The sequence below is a fragment of the Pongo abelii genome, chromosome 8, assembly GCF_028885655.2.
Source record: "Pongo abelii isolate AG06213 chromosome 8, NHGRI_mPonAbe1-v2.0_pri, whole genome shotgun sequence".
Taxonomy (NCBI): domain Eukaryota; kingdom Metazoa; phylum Chordata; class Mammalia; order Primates; family Hominidae; genus Pongo; species Pongo abelii.
The window spans coordinates 119,414,544-119,431,073 of NC_071993.2; the positions used below are offsets into that span (position 1 = coordinate 119,414,544).

Consider the following 16,530-nt stretch of genomic DNA (forward strand, 5'->3'; position numbering starts at 1 on the left):
AAACTCTGCCTCCCGGGTTCACACCATTCTCCTGCCTCAGCCTCCCGAGTAGCTGGGACTACAGGGGCCCACCACCATGCCCGGCTAATTTTTTGTATATTCAGTAGAGATGGGGTTTCACCGTGTTAGCCAGGAAGCAATGCTTCTTATTCGAGCACCTTGCTAAACTATGTGTGCTGCGGACTGTGTTCGTGATTCCGAATCCTAAATACAACCCTCCTAGACTTGTCTCTCAGCCTAGACTCCAGACTGATTTGGCTCATTTGGTTGTCTTGGAGATGTTCTAATTCTGAAGGGGGCAGTGGTCCCTTCTAGAAGATAGCTGGTCTCCAAATGCACACCTCTGCTTAGTCTGAATCCTGAAGTTATAGCTTGAGCCAATTAAAGTGGCTTCTCATTTTTCTCTCACTCTGATCTCAAGGAGCCCTTTTTCCTCTAGTAATCTAGACCTTCCTCTTCCTATCACAATCTCAAGGATTGTGCCCCCAAAGCAGATGCAAAGCCCTGTCTACCCCTTCTCCTTCCCCTGAGGTAGAGCTTTATCGAAGGTTTCTCTTGGTAAACGTTAGCTTTCTGAACTGAGGGCTGTCTTTTTTTTTCCTCTTAAGCCCATTGCATAACAATCTCTTGTTTTAATCTTTTGCCCAACACTGCTTTTCTTACTGTCAGAGGTTACTGCAAGTGTTTGAACAGGTAACTTCTACCTTTGAACTTCTATTGTGACAGATTCAAAGGTTCCAGGGGAGTGTGTTGGCCACTCTCAGGACAGTACACAGTAGCTTCGGGTGTGTCCCAGTCAGTCCGAGGAGCTGTGGAAAGAGTAGAAGTGCCTGAATGTGGTGCTGAATCAATACAGCCAGCTGTGAGGGGAGCACTTCCTGGACCCAGGAAGGGAGAGTCTCCTTCCAAGGTAAGCTGCAATGATACTACCTGCTCTATATTGAATATATCTGTGAGATAGTAGGGAGGGGGTTGGTGTGGGGAAAGAAAGTAGGATTTGTTATGCTCAGCCTAAGGCTGTTTTATAACATGAAATTACATTTAGTTGAATAGTAATCTCAGCTGACTTGTGTGGGAGGCAAAGAAAAAAATCAGTTGGAAAAGGGGTGGAGATATATGAGCTGTCCAAATGCTAGCAGGGGATGGAATTGGAAGGGAACACTGATTTTGCTAAGTGTACTAAAGCACACCAAGCCAGAATGTGGGTCTCCTTCATCTTCCATTAAGAAATTTCTGTCTCAGTGTAGTTAGAAGGATCATGTGTCAGCTGCTGAGGGCAGAGAGCCCCATTGGGCAGAGAGAGAGGAAGGGAATCAGCAGATATTCAATTAGGTGCTGGGGACTGTTCTGGGTAGATTATGTATGTTAATTCATTGGTGTATCTCATCCTATAAAGCAGGTGGTATCCTTCCCATTTCACAGATGCATAGTGCGTCTCCAGGCTGTTAAACAGCATGGCCTAAGCTACATAGCTCGAAGGTGGTGTGGCTAGAATTTGAGACTTGGTTGGTCAGTTTCCACAGCCTGCCCAACAATGCAGAATTATTGTGGGTTGCCAAAGCTTTCAGTTACCCCCTGAAATCCTGAGGGTGTCACTCATGTGCACAGAGGATTCATAGGAATACAACTCTGATGGGCCTTTAGAATGACTCAACCTTCCTGAACTTGAGCATTTTTATTGGAGGAGGTCAATAAAAAAAAAAAATAAAGCCTCATCTTCCCCTGGCCCTGAGCCCTTTGGTGAAGGAAGACAGCACTTGGTGACGGGCTCAGAAGTATTAGCGTGGCTGAGATTCGACACCCACTCTGCCATCCTCTGCTCTCCTCTAGAGGAAGTTGCCTCTTGGGGAGCTGAGTTCCTGAAACTCAGCAAAAGACAAGTGCTCCTCCAGCCGTGAGATGAGCTGGAGGATGGAATGCCACAGGCCCCCCTTCGTCTCCCAGCCCTTCATCTTTCTTCCATGTCCAAAGGCGGCTCCCCAGAGGCCAAGGGCTCAGCTCTTGTGTTCTCTGAGACTGTGGCACAGCTCAGCCTGGCTTCCTTAGTAGGAAGCTTTTAAGAACTGCTCTGTAGAAAGAACGAACCCTAATCTAGCTCCAGCAAAGAGCCAGGATGATGCTGAACTTCCTGTGAGCCTCCGTGGGGGATCGAGGCTGGAGAAAGTGCTGCTTCATTCTGAGGTATCTGTGAGGTGGGGAAGGGGTAGGAAAATTTGTTATTTCTGCTTCCTAATCTGAGAATGGTAGCTCCAGGGCCCCTCTGTAGCCACAGCCTTAGGCGGATCAAAAATGAGACTAATACAGGTCCTGGTAATACAGGGGATGACCAAGGCGGCAGAATAGATTTTTAAGTTAAGTTTTGAGATGTGAATGTGTCAGAGGGAAAGAAACCATACCAATTGAACGACTCACAGCCCTGTCATTTCTGACTTGCTTGTTTATTTTCTTGGCTTTGCCAGAACTTCTTCAGGGACCAAGGCAGGCAGCTCTGGCGACTGGAGAGAAGGGGTGGAAGGTGTTTGTGTGGGTCTGAGGGCTGAGGTACCCTCTAGCCAGACTTTCCGGTCCTCCGAATCCAGCAGGGAACAGCATCAACTCTGCCTCTGTGAGGCTTCTGATCTGAGGGGGCACCTCAAGTCATTTTAGTTTGTTTGTTTTCATCTTAGTTGAAAGGTGATAGGCCACAGGAGGACAGGGCAAGTTGTGTTGAGGCAAGCTGGCTTTTGTGTTGGCCCTTGGGGGCTGAGGTGAAAGGCTTTGACACCGAGCCAGGGTAGCTTTGGCAGCTTCTCCCCTCCTGGTCAGAACACTTCCACTTTCAGTTGTGAAAAAAAAAAAATTAAAACCAGGAAGTGAAGTCCCCGAGCACGTTAGAAAGCCTGACATGGCCTGACTCGGGACAGGTCAGAGCAGGGCAGAACTGGGGACGCTCTGGGCCGGCCTTCTGCCTGCATGGACGCTCTGAAGCCACCCTGTCTCTGGAGGAACCGCGAGCGAGGGAAGAAGGACAGGGACTCGTGTGGCAGGAAGAACTCAGAGCCAGGAAGCGCCCGTTCACTAGAAGCACTGAGAGATGCGGCCCCCTCGCAGGGTAAGGGGACCATCGAGGGGGTGTTATTCAGCAAGGAGGTCTTGTGAGGGTGTGACAGAGGCCAAGGGGGCATCCTGACCCCCAACTTTCTTGAAGCGACTTAAAATCAAGGGCCGGCTGAGTTCCACGGGCATGCCTTCAGACCCTGTGTCAGGGGGAACAACGGGAAGGAAGGATGTGGGGCATGCATGGGGCTCACTTTCCTTCTCCCAACTCTCTTGAAGGAGGTGAACCAAAACAGAGACCTCTTTTTGTGGGTCTGAGCATCCAGCATAGCTCCCCTGAGGTGGGCTGGGGGTTTGCCCTCAATTTTATGTTGGTTAAGACTGATGAATGAGACCGATGGGGTGGGAGAGACAGATGAATGGAGTTGAGTGTATTTTAGGAAGTAGGGCCACAGGTTAAGTCTCAGGTGCTGCTTAATTCCTAAGTACTTCCTTCCCAATGCCCACTCCCTGAGGGTCCTAAGGTGAACCTCAAAGACCCTCAGGGAGTAAGCACTGGAAAGGGACTCTACCGCCGGGGCTTGGTACCTTCTGAGAGATCAGCCTTTTTTTGGTGGTCTGAAAGGTAGGATTGAATCTATAGCTCCAATGTGTAGGTGATTAGTATTCTATATCAGAGGCAGAGTCTTAAAAAGTAAAGTTAAGGCCGGGCGCAGTGACTCACACCTGTAATCCCAGAACTCTGGGAGTCAGAGGTGGGTGGATCACCTGAAGTCAGGAGTTAGAGACCAGCCTGGCCAACATGGCGAAACCCCATCTCTACTGAAAATACAAAAATTAGCTTGGCGTGGTGGCATATGCCTGTAATCCCAGCAACTCAGGAGGCAGGACAATTGCTTGAACCTAGGAGGCGGAGGTTGCAGTGAGCTGAGATGGCACCACTGCACTCCAGTTTAGACGACAGAGCGAGACTCTGGCTGAAAAACAACAAACAAACAAACAAATAAAAAACCATTGAAAACTGACTTAGTTTTTTTTTTAAAAAAGGAGTAATTGGTTTTGTTTATTTCTCCCTCCATATTCTGATATGGAGTCACTCTGTGGTAGTCCCCCCCGATTGATCAGTATTCAAGGTTAAACACAGAACATGTCTTGAAAGAGGCATGGTGTAAAATTTTATAGCCATCTTTTGTGTATTTGGCATAATAAAAGGAACAAAAACCTAAATAAAACAGGAAGTATAAGTGCAAATGCTTATAGGACAGGCAGATAATATAGAGAAGTAAAGTAGATGGTGTGTAATAAGATGCTAATGGTGGGAACTTTAGCAAAATTCAGAGCAGGCATACCCCAGATAAATGCATTCAAATTTAATTATTAAAAGAGAGAAAACACTTTTTAATCCAGACCAAACAGAATGTTTCGGCCTAGCCTGACCTAAAATAGTCTCTCCCAGGCTATATTGTAATTTGTTGAGGGCAAGACACCAACAACAATATCAGCGTGTCGTTGCATACCTAACCATCCACCTACAGTGAGACCACAGATACTACAAGGAGGCTGGAGATGGAGGAAGGAGAGAGAAATGAATGGAGAGAGGGAAGATGAAGCCAGGGAAGTACCAGTACACAGTAGGTACTCTTATATTTAATCAAGACAATCTTCTTCTTCTTCTTTTTTTTTTTTTTTTTAGAGGAGGCTCACTCTGTCACCTAGACTCCCAGGCTTGAGTGCAGTGGCAATATCTTGGCTCACTGCAACCTCTGCCTCCCCGGTTCAAGTGATTCTCCTGCCTCAGCCTCCCGAGTAGCTGGGATTACAGGCATGCACCACCAAGCCCAACTAATTTTTGTACTTTTAGCAGAGACGGGGTTTCACCATGTTGGCCAGGCTGTCTCAAACTCCTGACCTCAAGTGATCTGCCTGCCTCGGCCTCCCAAAGTGCTGGAATTACAGGTGTGAGCCACTGTGCCTGGCATACAGGATTTGCCAGCTTCTTAGAAACCAGGAATACAGTGTCTGCTCCTGTCTACCTCTCATATGCCTCCTCAGCAGATGAGCAGACCCTCAGCTGGAGTGCAGCCAGAGGTGACTCTTGTGCCTGGCAGCACCCAGCAAGGGTGACGCAACCCCAGCAGCCATGAGTCCAGCCATCACTGCTTATCACATTCTGCTGGAAATGCATCTGGGTCTGTTTCTCCCCTGTATGTCTGCACATCCTGAGGTCGGAAAGGGACTCTCTCACCAACTTGTCCTCCCTGGCGCAGGGCCTGACACTTCCTAGTTTCTCAACTCATTGTTTGAATGAATACATGAGATCTGGAGTTTGGAAGGTCAGACAGCCCATGCACTGCTGTGGTCAGGCCACACTATCAGCCTTCTTTGGGGGAGCTGGTGGATCTCCCAGTCTTCATGGCCCATTCTATTCTAAGAGTTGTGAGGTTGCGAGTGGCTCAAGTTGAGGATTTCGGGTCTGGGGGAAAGCTAGGTCAGAGACAGGCCATGGTTCCCTACAACTAGAAGTGCTCTGTTTAAATAGATACAAAGGCTTGTTGGCCAGGTGCAGTGGCTCACGCCAGTAATCCCAACACTTTGGGAGGCCGAGGCAGGCAGATCACTTGAGATCAGGAGTTTGATACCAGCCTGGCCAACATGGTGAAACCCCATCTCTGCTAAAAATACAAAAGCTAGCTGGGCGTGGTGGCAGCCGCCTGTAATCCCAGCTACTCGGGAGGCTGAGGCAGGAGAATCGCTTGAACCCAGGAGGCAGAGGTTGCAGTGAGCTGAGGTCTCACCACTGCACTCCAGCCTGGGTGACAAGAGTGAAACTGTATCTCAAGAAAAAGAAAAAAAAAAAAGAAATGAAATGAGGGCTTGTTAAGACCTTTGCACAGAAGTGGAGCGGCAGTAATTGTTCAAGGCCGTGATCATCTCTTTTCTTTTGGGACATCTCATAATAGAACATCTGATATTGGCAAGGATGTGAAAACTGAGGAAAAGGGGAGGAAAAGGGAGCTAGACTTGATTGAGGACTTCCCATGTGCCTGACAGCATACCAGCTATTCTACACACAGCATCTCCTTCAAGTAGCGATTTTCACCTGCTCCTTCTGTGTACAGTGGCGGGGAACTGATGCTCAGTGACTCTAAGTAACTGTCCCCAGGGCTACACATGTAGTAAGTGAGGAGCTGTTGCTCTGGTACCTGAAAGGGCACGACCTTGAAAGTTTGCCCCTGGCAATGACACCATTGACAAGAAAGCTTGTTGCCCGCACTTTGAAACTGTTGACCCTTGACCACTGGTTGGGACAGGCAGTGCAAGGGCTGATTCTGCAGAAAACCAAGGCAAGAAGTCCGCTTTCCCAACCTCTTGCCTCACCCTGGCACAGGTGACAGGGTCCTAGCACTTTGTCCGGCCTATCTTTTTACAGACCCCCTTATCAGATCCAGTGGACTTCTGACACTGCTTCCTCTTACCCCAGTTCTCTCATAATATACTTGGTCAGCAGCAGGCCTAGGATGCCCTTTGGGGGTGTTACTGACACAAGTTTTCCAGGGCTTGGGATTTGGACTGTGACTCACTTGAAGCCTAGTAGTGGATCAAGGTTGACTCTATGGACCTGAGCTCCTGTGGGATTTGTCACTTCTGGAGTCACATCCTGTGGGTGACTCAACTATCCTATGCTCTTAATGGACTGACTTAAGAGGCTCTTGGTATTTGATTTAACATGAGATCTCCTGATAAATGCTACTCAGCTCAACTGGCCAATGTCTGGCCCCACCCAGGCTCTCTGGAGTATGTGAAGGCAATGGCTCCAGTGGTGCAGTGTCTACACTGGGCCCCACGCACCATCTCATTCATCCTTGGAGACTTTTTCTTCCCCCTGCCACCCCCCTCCCCTCCCCCACTTTTAACTAAAGATGGACCCTCCACCTCCAGCAGAAATACCTCTTCACCATTTCCCTCCCCTAAATGTCCCACTTGTCCCACTTTAGTGCCTCTAGCACATCTGGCCATTCCCCTTCTCCACTTCCACTTGGCTCCATCCAACCTAATGAGATGATTGGTCTCTCCATGAAGAAAGTAGATAGAGAGACACAGACAACAGTTGAGAAAGATGGTTTGATGGCGGGCCCACTGGTTGGAATCATAGTTGAGATCTTACTAGACATCAGCTTGATTGGTAGAATTGTCATCCTTTTTTGTTTTGTTTTGTTTCTTAAGACAGGGTCTCACTCTTGTCACTCTGCACATCCAGGCTCCCAGGCTGGAGTGCAGTGGTGGGATCATGGATCACTGCAACCTCAACCTCCCAGGCTCAACAATCCTCCTACCTCATTCTCCTGAGTACCTGGGACTACAGGCATGCCCAGCTAAATTTTTTATTTTTGTAAAGATGGGGTCCCACTATGTTGCTCAGGCTGGTCTCAAACGATCCTCCAGCCTCAGCCTCCCAAAGTGCTGAGATTACAGGGATGGGCCATCATGTCTGGCCAGATCATCATCTTTGCCCCTGGAAAGAGACAATTGGCAATAAAGCCAGGGGGTCAAGGATCACACATCTTTGAGGTTCTAGTGTTCCATACAGCCGTCTTAACGTGCTCCAGTCTGCACTAACCTCTTCCTCCTTCAAACCCATGATCTCATTGCACACACTGAAGCATTCTGTAAGAGTTCCTAGGACTAGATAGACCCATAAGTACCCAGATGGCAAGAACTGTATCGGCCAAGTGTTCATCCTTCAGCACATGGCACAGTGCTGAACACACAGGTCCACAATTTTTGTTTACTTTACTGAAAATAAATGTATAGGCTGGGTACAGTAGCTCACACCTGTAATCCCAGCACTTTGGGAGGCCAAGGCAGGTAGATCACTTAAAGTCAGAGTTCAAGACCAGCCTGGCCAACATGGTGAAACCCCCTCTACTAAAAATACAAAAATTAGCCGGGTGTGGTGATGTGTGCTTGTTGTAATCCTAGCTACTCGGGAGGCTGAGGCAGGAGAATTGCTTGAGCCCTGGAGGCGGAGGTTGCAGTGAGCCAAGATCGTACCACTGCACTCCAGCCTGGGTGACAGAGTGAGACTGTCTCAAAAAAAAAAAAAAAACAAAAAAAAAACACAGAGGCCGGGCGTGGTGGCTCACACCTGTAATCCCAGCACTTTGGGAGGTTGAGGTGGGCAGATCACGAGGTAAGGAGTTTGAGACCAGACTGGCCAATATGGTGAAACCCAGTCTCTACTAAAAATACAAAAATTAGCTGGGCGTGGTGGCACGTGCCTGTAGTCCCAGCTACTCAGGAGGCTGAGACAAAAGAATCACTTGACTCTGTCTCCAAAAAAACAAAAAAAAACAAAAAAGAAGTAAATGTATAAATAAGTTAAAAGTGCCGAGAGTAATGTATCCCTTGCCACACACACACTTCTCCAGCCCACCAGGTGCTGCCAAAGCTGAGGTGCATTCCATAGAGCACTGGTCTCAAAAGCATCATGACTGCCTGGGGAATTAGCTTTATCTTCTACCGGACCAGAAGTTCTGAGCATGCTTTCCTGTGCTAAACACACTGCCTGGCACACAGTAGGTGCTTGAATACCCAAATGGATACATTATGAGGGAACCCGGACCTCACTTAGGTTGGGCTGCTTAGCGTTGCCATTCTCATGGCATGAAGCCCCTGGCTGTGGCATTCCTGAGGAAGACTCTGCCGACTGTGTCCTGCTGTGTGCACAGAAGCATGTTCTGTTCCTTGTGGGATTGAACACTGCAAACTTTCCTTCAGCAGACTCTCCTCGCTAGTTGCCTTTCTCTCAAATTATGCCAGTAGTGAGTAAAAGGTGAAGGTGGCTTGGTAACAGCAGCTTCCCATGGTGTCTCGGGTGCCGTGCTAGGTGCAGTGGAATCCACAGGTGAGGATGGTCACTATGTGCATGAGTGCTCACAGCACAGGGAGGCCTATTGACACACAGATCCATGAGTCACAGGAAGCCTCACTGGGACCCAAACCCGAGGAAAGGGCTTATTCTGCTCCACCTCTCCTATCTCTTTTGAGCTCTGGCTCCTGTAGCTTTTCCTGTGCAATTCAGCAGTAAAGATCCTACCAGTGGATCTGCATCGAACACTCTAATGGTTTATTTATGGTATGCTTGCCTATGGCCCAGGACACCTGTCTGAAGCCTAGACTCTTAACCCTTTCTCTGCCAGCTGTCTGACACATTGGGACTGTTAGATGCAGTCTAGCAATTGGGCTTGGAAGAGAGATATGGGAGGTTATTATCACTTACCTTTTAAAAAATTATTTAAGCAATCGAATTGAATCTTTCCATGGTGTGGAAACTACTACTTAGCTACCACCTGGTGTTTTAATAGGGCTCCCTTTGGTAATGCTGTCTCCCTACTCTGTCCACCACATCTCTGCGGAGATGATAAGAAGGACCTTCCCCACTGGGTGCCATGGCTCATGCCTGTAATCCCAGAACTTTAGGAGGCTGAGGCAGGTGGATCGCTTGAGCCCAGGAGTTCAAGCCCAGGCTGGGCAACTTAGGGATACCCCATCTCTACAAAAAACTTAAAAATTAGCCTAGTGTGGTGGTGCACACCTATAGTCTCAGATACTTGGAAGGCTGAGGTGGGAGGATCACTTAAGCCTGGGAAGTTAACGCTGCAGTGAGCTGAGCGTGGGAGGATGGGGCTGCGGTTAGCTGTGATAGCGCCACTGCATTCCAGCCTGAACAAAGTGAGACTCTGTCCCAAAATAAATATATAAATAAATAAAATAAGGCCCTTCCCATCTGCCTGGGGCCATGGCTATTATAAGACAGTGGCTTGAGCATCCACGCGCACTGGTGAGTGGCTGGGAAGTTATCAGCAGGCTGTCGGTCAGGATTTCAGACCATCCTTCCTTCATAGCTACTCGGAATGAATATTGAAAGAGACACTTTCAGGGCCCCTTGGCCCTGTGACTCAGCCTTCACCTTTGCTCTGGTTTCTTATCGGCTAGAGAAATGGATGAGAAGGTTTCCACCCACAGAGCTGCTGTCCAGCTGGATTACTCAGTGGCTGAGAAGCATTTTACACAACTTGAGGGCTTGGAAGAGGCTGTGTGTCAAATGTAGTTTTGGTATTGGGAGAGCCACGCTTGTAGAAACAAAGCTGAGGTGTATGCTTAGGTGCATTCACGTGAAATGCCACCAACCAAGGTGGTAGAACTTTCTAAGTTAGCTGCCTGTGTTGGAGGTGGGATTATATGGAGCTGTTCATTTTATTCTTTTTTTTTAATAAGTGTGCATATTTCAGATGAAACAGTACACATCAAGTGTTACCTTCCCAGTGAGACTACTCTACGCCTCCCTAATTAAAACTCATCCACCGGGCGTGGTGGTTCACACCTATAATCCCAGCACTTTGGGAGGCTGAGGCAGCTGAGGCAGGTGGATCACTTGAGACCAGGAGCTCAAGACCAGCCTGGACAACATGGCGAAACCCTGTCTCTACCAAAAATACAAAAATTAGCCAGGCATACACCTGTAATCCCAGCTACTTGGGAGGCTGAGGCATGAGAATCGCTTGAACCCAGGAGGCAGAGGTTGCAGTGAGCCGAGATCACAACACTGTGTTCCAGCCCGGGCAACAGAGCAAGACTCTGTCTCAAAGAAAAAAAAGCAAAAAAACAAAAAAACTCATCCCCCTGCTGTACCCCTAATTCTCTTTCCCTGCTCTTGTTGTTGTTTTTGTTGTTTCGTGGTTCTAAATAATCTAGTTATTTCTCAGGCTTGTTGTCAAATTCCCCAATATAATGCAATCTCACGAGGGCAGGGTTTTCCCTGCCATATCTCCAGCACCTGGAATAATGCCACATATACAGCCAAGCCCTTCAATAGCTTTTGGCTGAATGATGGAGTAGCCAAGACTTTCAAGAAATCCAGTCATGATTTCTCCTCTTCCATCTGTCTTTTTCTTGTTTTTTTGTTTTGTTTTGTTTTGTTGTTTTGTTTTTGAGACAGAGTCTTGCTCTGTTGCCCTGGCTGGAGCACAGTAGCACAATTACAGCTCACTGCAGCCTTGACCTCCCTGGCTCAAGTGATCCTCCCACCTCAGGCTCCCAGGTGGCTGGGACTACAGGCATGCACCGCCAAGCCAGGCTAATTTTTGTATTCTTTGTAGAGACAGGTCCTCACCGTGTTCCCCAGACTGGTCTCAAACTCCTGGGCTCAAGCAGTACATCCACCTCAGCCTTCCAAAGTACTGGGATTATAGGTGTGAGCCACCGCACCCGACCTCCATCTGTCTTTTTCTATGAGGATTGTCTTTTCAGAAACACAAATGCATATATAATTCATTGTAATTGAGAAGATAATGCACACACTGTCCAAATATTTTTTCTTTCTCCCTGGCAGTACATCATGAGCTCTTTTCATATCATTACCTACAGATCGACTTTCTTTTTTTAAAATACCTGCCCAGAATTCCATTGTGTGGAAGTACTGTAATTTGTTTCATTATTCTCCTATCAAGGAAGGCTTTCCTAGGCTTTTGGATTAGAAACAATTCTATAGCTTTAATGATGATAAATATAATAGTTAATACATGAACCTACATCCCAGGCATGGTTCTAAGCACTTTATATATCCATTAACTCTTTTAATCATAGTGACAGCCTTAGAAGGGAGATACCATTATTGCCATTTTATAGATGAGAAACCACAGAGAATTAAATTATCTGCCCCAGGTCACAAAGAAAATGACCAAGAAGAGCTTGAGCCCAACTAGTCTGAACCAACATTCTTAACCTGTACTTTACATGTCATTTGTGATGTAGTTTATTGATCTGATGTCTTTCTATGAGATAAGTTGATAGTAGAATTACTAGGTGAAAGGGCATACATTTTATGATGTGTAGAGGGCAATGGGGACTTCTCTAAGAGACAGCACCAAATGTACATTTCCACAATTCACGTTGCATTTCTCACTGTTTCATCACTGGAATCTGATGCACGAGGAAAAGTCATGTCATTTAAATCTGCATTCTTAAGAACTATAAGCAAAGTTGGATGTCTTTCCCTAATTGTAAATAACTTCCTTGTTTTGCTGTGAACTTTCAGGACATCCCCTCTGCCCTTGCTTTACTGGGTTGTATTTTGTTTTTCATTGTCATCTGAGTTTCTTATTAAAGAAATTAACTCTTAGCCTTTCTGAGGGGTTTGATACTTTTTCCTCAATGTGTCTTTGTCTCTGGTATCTTTTCTGCGGGGGAAATTTTTATTTTTATATAATCAAACTTGCCAACATTTCTGTTTATAGATTTTAGGTGTTATGTCTGTCTTGAGTCTTCTCCATGCCAAATTATAAGAGAAAATCTCTCCATACTTTTTCACCCCAACCATTCTTATGGTTTTCATTGTTTTATACTTAAGTCTTTGACCTATCTTCAACTTATTTTTGTTGTAGGAGTAAGAGAGTAGACAGCTTAATGTATTCTCTCTGAATGGCTAGCCAGTTGTCTCAGTACATTTATTTTAAGTGAAAAAATATCTATTTTGATTTGAAATGCAATTTAGTACATGATAATAGCATCTAATGGGCATGTTTCAGGATGATTTTATTAAATAGGTTTGTCTATTCATGACCAATAGAAAACTCTAGCTCTTTTTTTTTTATTGAGGCAGAGTCTGGCTCTGTTGCCCATGCTGGAGTGCAGTGGTGCAATCTCAGCTCACTGCGATCTCCACCTCCTGGGTTCAAGCAATTCTTCTGCCTCAGCCTCTCTAGTAGCTGGGATTATAAGCGCATGCCACCAGGCCAAGCTAATTTTTGTATTTTGAGTAGAGACAGGGTTTCACCATGTTGGCCAGGCTGGTCTTGAACTCCTGACCTCAAGTGAGCCACCCGCCTCAGCCTTCCAAAGTGCTGGGATTACAGGCGTAAGCCACTGTGTCTGGCCAGAAAACTCCTATAGCTCTATAGTAAGTATTTAAATTTGGTAATGATTACTGGTCTGCCACCTACCCAATTCCTGCTATTTTTCAAAATTGTTTCACTCTTTGTTAAGTTTTATTTTTTTCTGGATGTACTTTAGAATTAGCATTTTAGTTCCTAAGAAAGCCTTCATTAGGGTTGCATTAAATGTATAGATACCTTTAAGGTGACAGGAACCTTGAATATTTCAGGTATGTCTTTCCATTTTTCTAGCCTTCTTAGGTACTTCAGATCAAAACTTTTAAAATATAGGTTTTACGCATTTATTCTTATATACACTATTGTGAATAGCATCTTTTTCATGACTTCTAAATCAGTTATTTGTATAAAATATAGGAAAGCTATTAACTCTCTGCATACCAATTTTAGTAACTGGCCACCTCCAAATTATCTCTTATAATTCGGATTATAAGAATTATCTCTTATAATTATAAAACTGAAACATACTAGTTACCTCTTATTTCCTTAGAGGGTTTTTAGAATTTCTCCTCTCAGCTCTTTTTTTAAATTTTGTTTTGTTTCTTAATTGGGAGATATGACCACAGATTTTTATCTCAGATCTGAATGTTGACCCCTTGGATTTTGAATCATTTTAAAATAGCTTGGGTAGCTGAGAATAGCTTCTGTTGGGGGACAATCTACTGGGCTTTTTCCATATGATGCTTTTCTTTGACTGAGTTTTGTGAAGCAGGATCATTGTCTCAAATCACCTCATCTGTCATATCCCTAGTAGAAGAAAACTACTTGTGATACAGAAAAGCAAACTAGTTTAAGAAATGACTTTTTAAAAGCCCTTCATCCCAGGGCTCTGAGGAAATTGGGTGAAGGATCTTGCAACAGAACACACACCTGGTTCACATTCATAGCATATAAAGGAAAAGGTTATCAGATCTTTCCAGGTATGCTCATGATGCTAATAGTTTGTAATTTCATGTTGACCTTTTGTCATTACTTTTGGGTTTGTCTAGAAATACTGACTCTATAGTCAAGGACTGAGAGAGAGGTTTCCTAGGTTGAGGGTGGCAGGAATGTAGGAAAAATGATTTTAGAAGCTGGGTTAGAAATGGAAAGCCCAGCTCAAAAAGCAAAACTTTCATATACAGCCTCCTAAATAACACACAGCTCCCTTTGGAGTCATTATAAGTTGTAAAGACTTTTGACATAGTCTCTAGGAGAGAGTAGGTAATTCCTAGTATGGAAGAATGTGTTAACTAATTGGGTGTGAGAACTTGAGGATGCTGGTCTCCTTTTTAATTAGCTTTCTATCACCATAGGATGAGCCCATACATGCAAGAGAACACAGAAATCAATTAAATACACATTAATGAAGGCAGATTTTTTAAAGCTTATAATTGCAATTTATATCTTATTATTGCACAAAAAAATAATAGTTCTCCAGGCCTAAAAGCAATGATAATTTGCTTTATTGTCCTTAGACTTCCAGAAACTCAAGGTAACAGAATGATTTATTTCTTCCTTTTTTTTTTTTTTTTTTTGGAGACAGAGTCTTGCTCTGTCACCCAGGCTGGAGTGCAGTGGTATGATCTCAGCTCACTGCAACTTCCACCTCCCAGGTTCAAAGAATTCTTATGCCAGAGCCTCCCGAGTAGCTGAGATTACAGGCATGTGCCACCAAGCCCAGCTAACTTTTTGTATTTTTGGTAGAGATGGGGTTTTGCCATGTTGGCCAGGCTGGTCTCGAACTCCTGACCTCAAGTGATCTGCCCTCCTTGGCCTCCCAATGTGCTGGGGTTACAGGCATGAGTCACCGCTCCTAGTCCAGTATGATTTGCTTCTTGGCTGGACTTTCTACCTACTTATCCCATGTAGATAACTTCCTTCCAACTCTTCTAAGCCTGGAGGAATAGATGGATCTTGAATAGTCCTTAATGTGTGTCAGAAATACACCCCTGTCACCATCCACCATCCTTATCCAATACCTTACCAAAGTATTGATTAGGGAGCAATCCTCTCCAGATTGGCCTTGAATGACTTCTTATGATCTAAGATTTGGGGGTTTGAGGGTGGGGTCTTTGTACTGCAGGGAAAATGAGTTAACTGAGAGTATATGGAATAAACAATTGTGACCTGGAAAACTGTTCATTTGCTCAACCACCACTTGTTGAAAGTTTTTTATGTGCCAGGCATGGTGAGGGCATGAGAGGCACAGCAGTAAACAAAATTAAAATCTCTGTTCCAAAGAGAACATCAGCACAGTTGGCACAATGAGTAATAAGGAGCTAGGACTATTTCCCAGTGAACAGTGTCATGGAGAAGAGAACAAAGTCCATGACACTCACTGGAAAGGTAAAGACAATATTCAATAAGGTGATCAGAAACAGTGAGCCTCCGAGGAAGTGACATTTGAGGTGAAGCCTGACCTATCAGCAATACACAACCATTTCAGACCTGGGGAAATGTTCCAGGCAAAGAGAAGAGCAAATATAGAGGCTTTGAGATGGGAACAGACTTCGAATAGGGTTTGAGTGGGATATATACATAGGAAAAATACAATCTTTTAAAAGATAGAGACTATCAAAAGAAAATGATTTTTAGCCAATAGGGATAGTATGAAAGATTCATAGCAATAAACATAGTTGACCAAAAATTTAAATATTAGAGTAGAAGGAGCCATTTAAGACATTTATCCAAAGAAAATGAGACTAAATGAAGACATGCTGCCCCAAGTCCACAAAAGGAAAAAAATCCGAAGCTGAATATGGGGTGATCATATCCTAGACACCAAGAATGGTCCAGGAAGCGTGCACAGAGGTGTGAAGGCAGAAGGCGTCCTTCAGCTAACTTGGGAATAAAACATGTTAGGAGCCAGGAGATGAGTGACTGTGGCTCCAGTCATCCATCCACAGGGGAGGGGAAGGCCCTGGAGTGGAGCAAGGACAAGGATGGCGGACAAATGGGCATCCTGGGGTCTGAGGCCAAGGCATGTCACCATCACCATGTCAAAAAGTGGAGTAAGCCTTTTGACCTGGGACATCCTGGTGTGTATTGGGACTTGTTCAGCTATTTGTATATTACGTGAAACAGGAAATCCCAGACACAGCATGACAGAGCTCTCTTTCCTCTTTTCTTTACCACTATTGTGCTTCTCCCTACCGTAACCAGGAGTGACGTTAAAAGGAAGAGGAAATGCCAGTCACGCCCACTGCTTGCAGGGGATTCTGTGGAGTGACTAAACCAGAACTGTAGTTCGAGTCACACAGGCCATGTGACAAAAGGAGGGTGACTTTTTTTCCCCTTGTTTATTTGAACTTACTTGGAAGTGTTAACAGATTCTAATGGTTAGAATGGTAAACAGAGCTTCCGACTCCTGTCATGGTCTGACCCAGGAGTCTCACCTTCTCTCAGGCCCTTAGTTTCTTCCACTTAAACAGTCAGAGAGTTACATGATACGGTTGCAAATCCTCTCAGCACTAACCTTGTAAGATTAAAAATGTTTGAGTGTATTGGGCGTTAAAAAGGAGACTATACATCAGGCACAGTGGCTCACGCCTGTAATCCCAGC

General features: G+C 45.3%; 1 protein-coding gene across 3 annotated transcripts in view; it reads left to right on the top strand.

Annotated features, from left to right (window-relative positions):
- Positions 1-774: 774 nt before the first annotated feature.
- ACSL5 (acyl-CoA synthetase long chain family member 5) overlaps positions 775-16,530 on the top strand; it is a 52,893-nt gene continuing 37,137 nt past the window's right edge. Inside the window, exon 1 of one of the 3 annotated variants that reach the window (XM_024254246.2) lies at positions 775-910. Coding sequence is in view for 1 of the 3 variants with exons in the window: in XM_024254245.3 (XP_024110013.1) it covers positions 2,953-3,091 (139 nt within the window). In the remaining 2 variants the exon portion in view is untranslated. Of the gene's footprint in view, positions 911-1,844; positions 2,182-2,260; positions 3,092-16,530 lie in introns of those variants that run through there. The other 2 variants (XM_024254247.3, XM_024254245.3) reach the window with 2 other exon arrangements.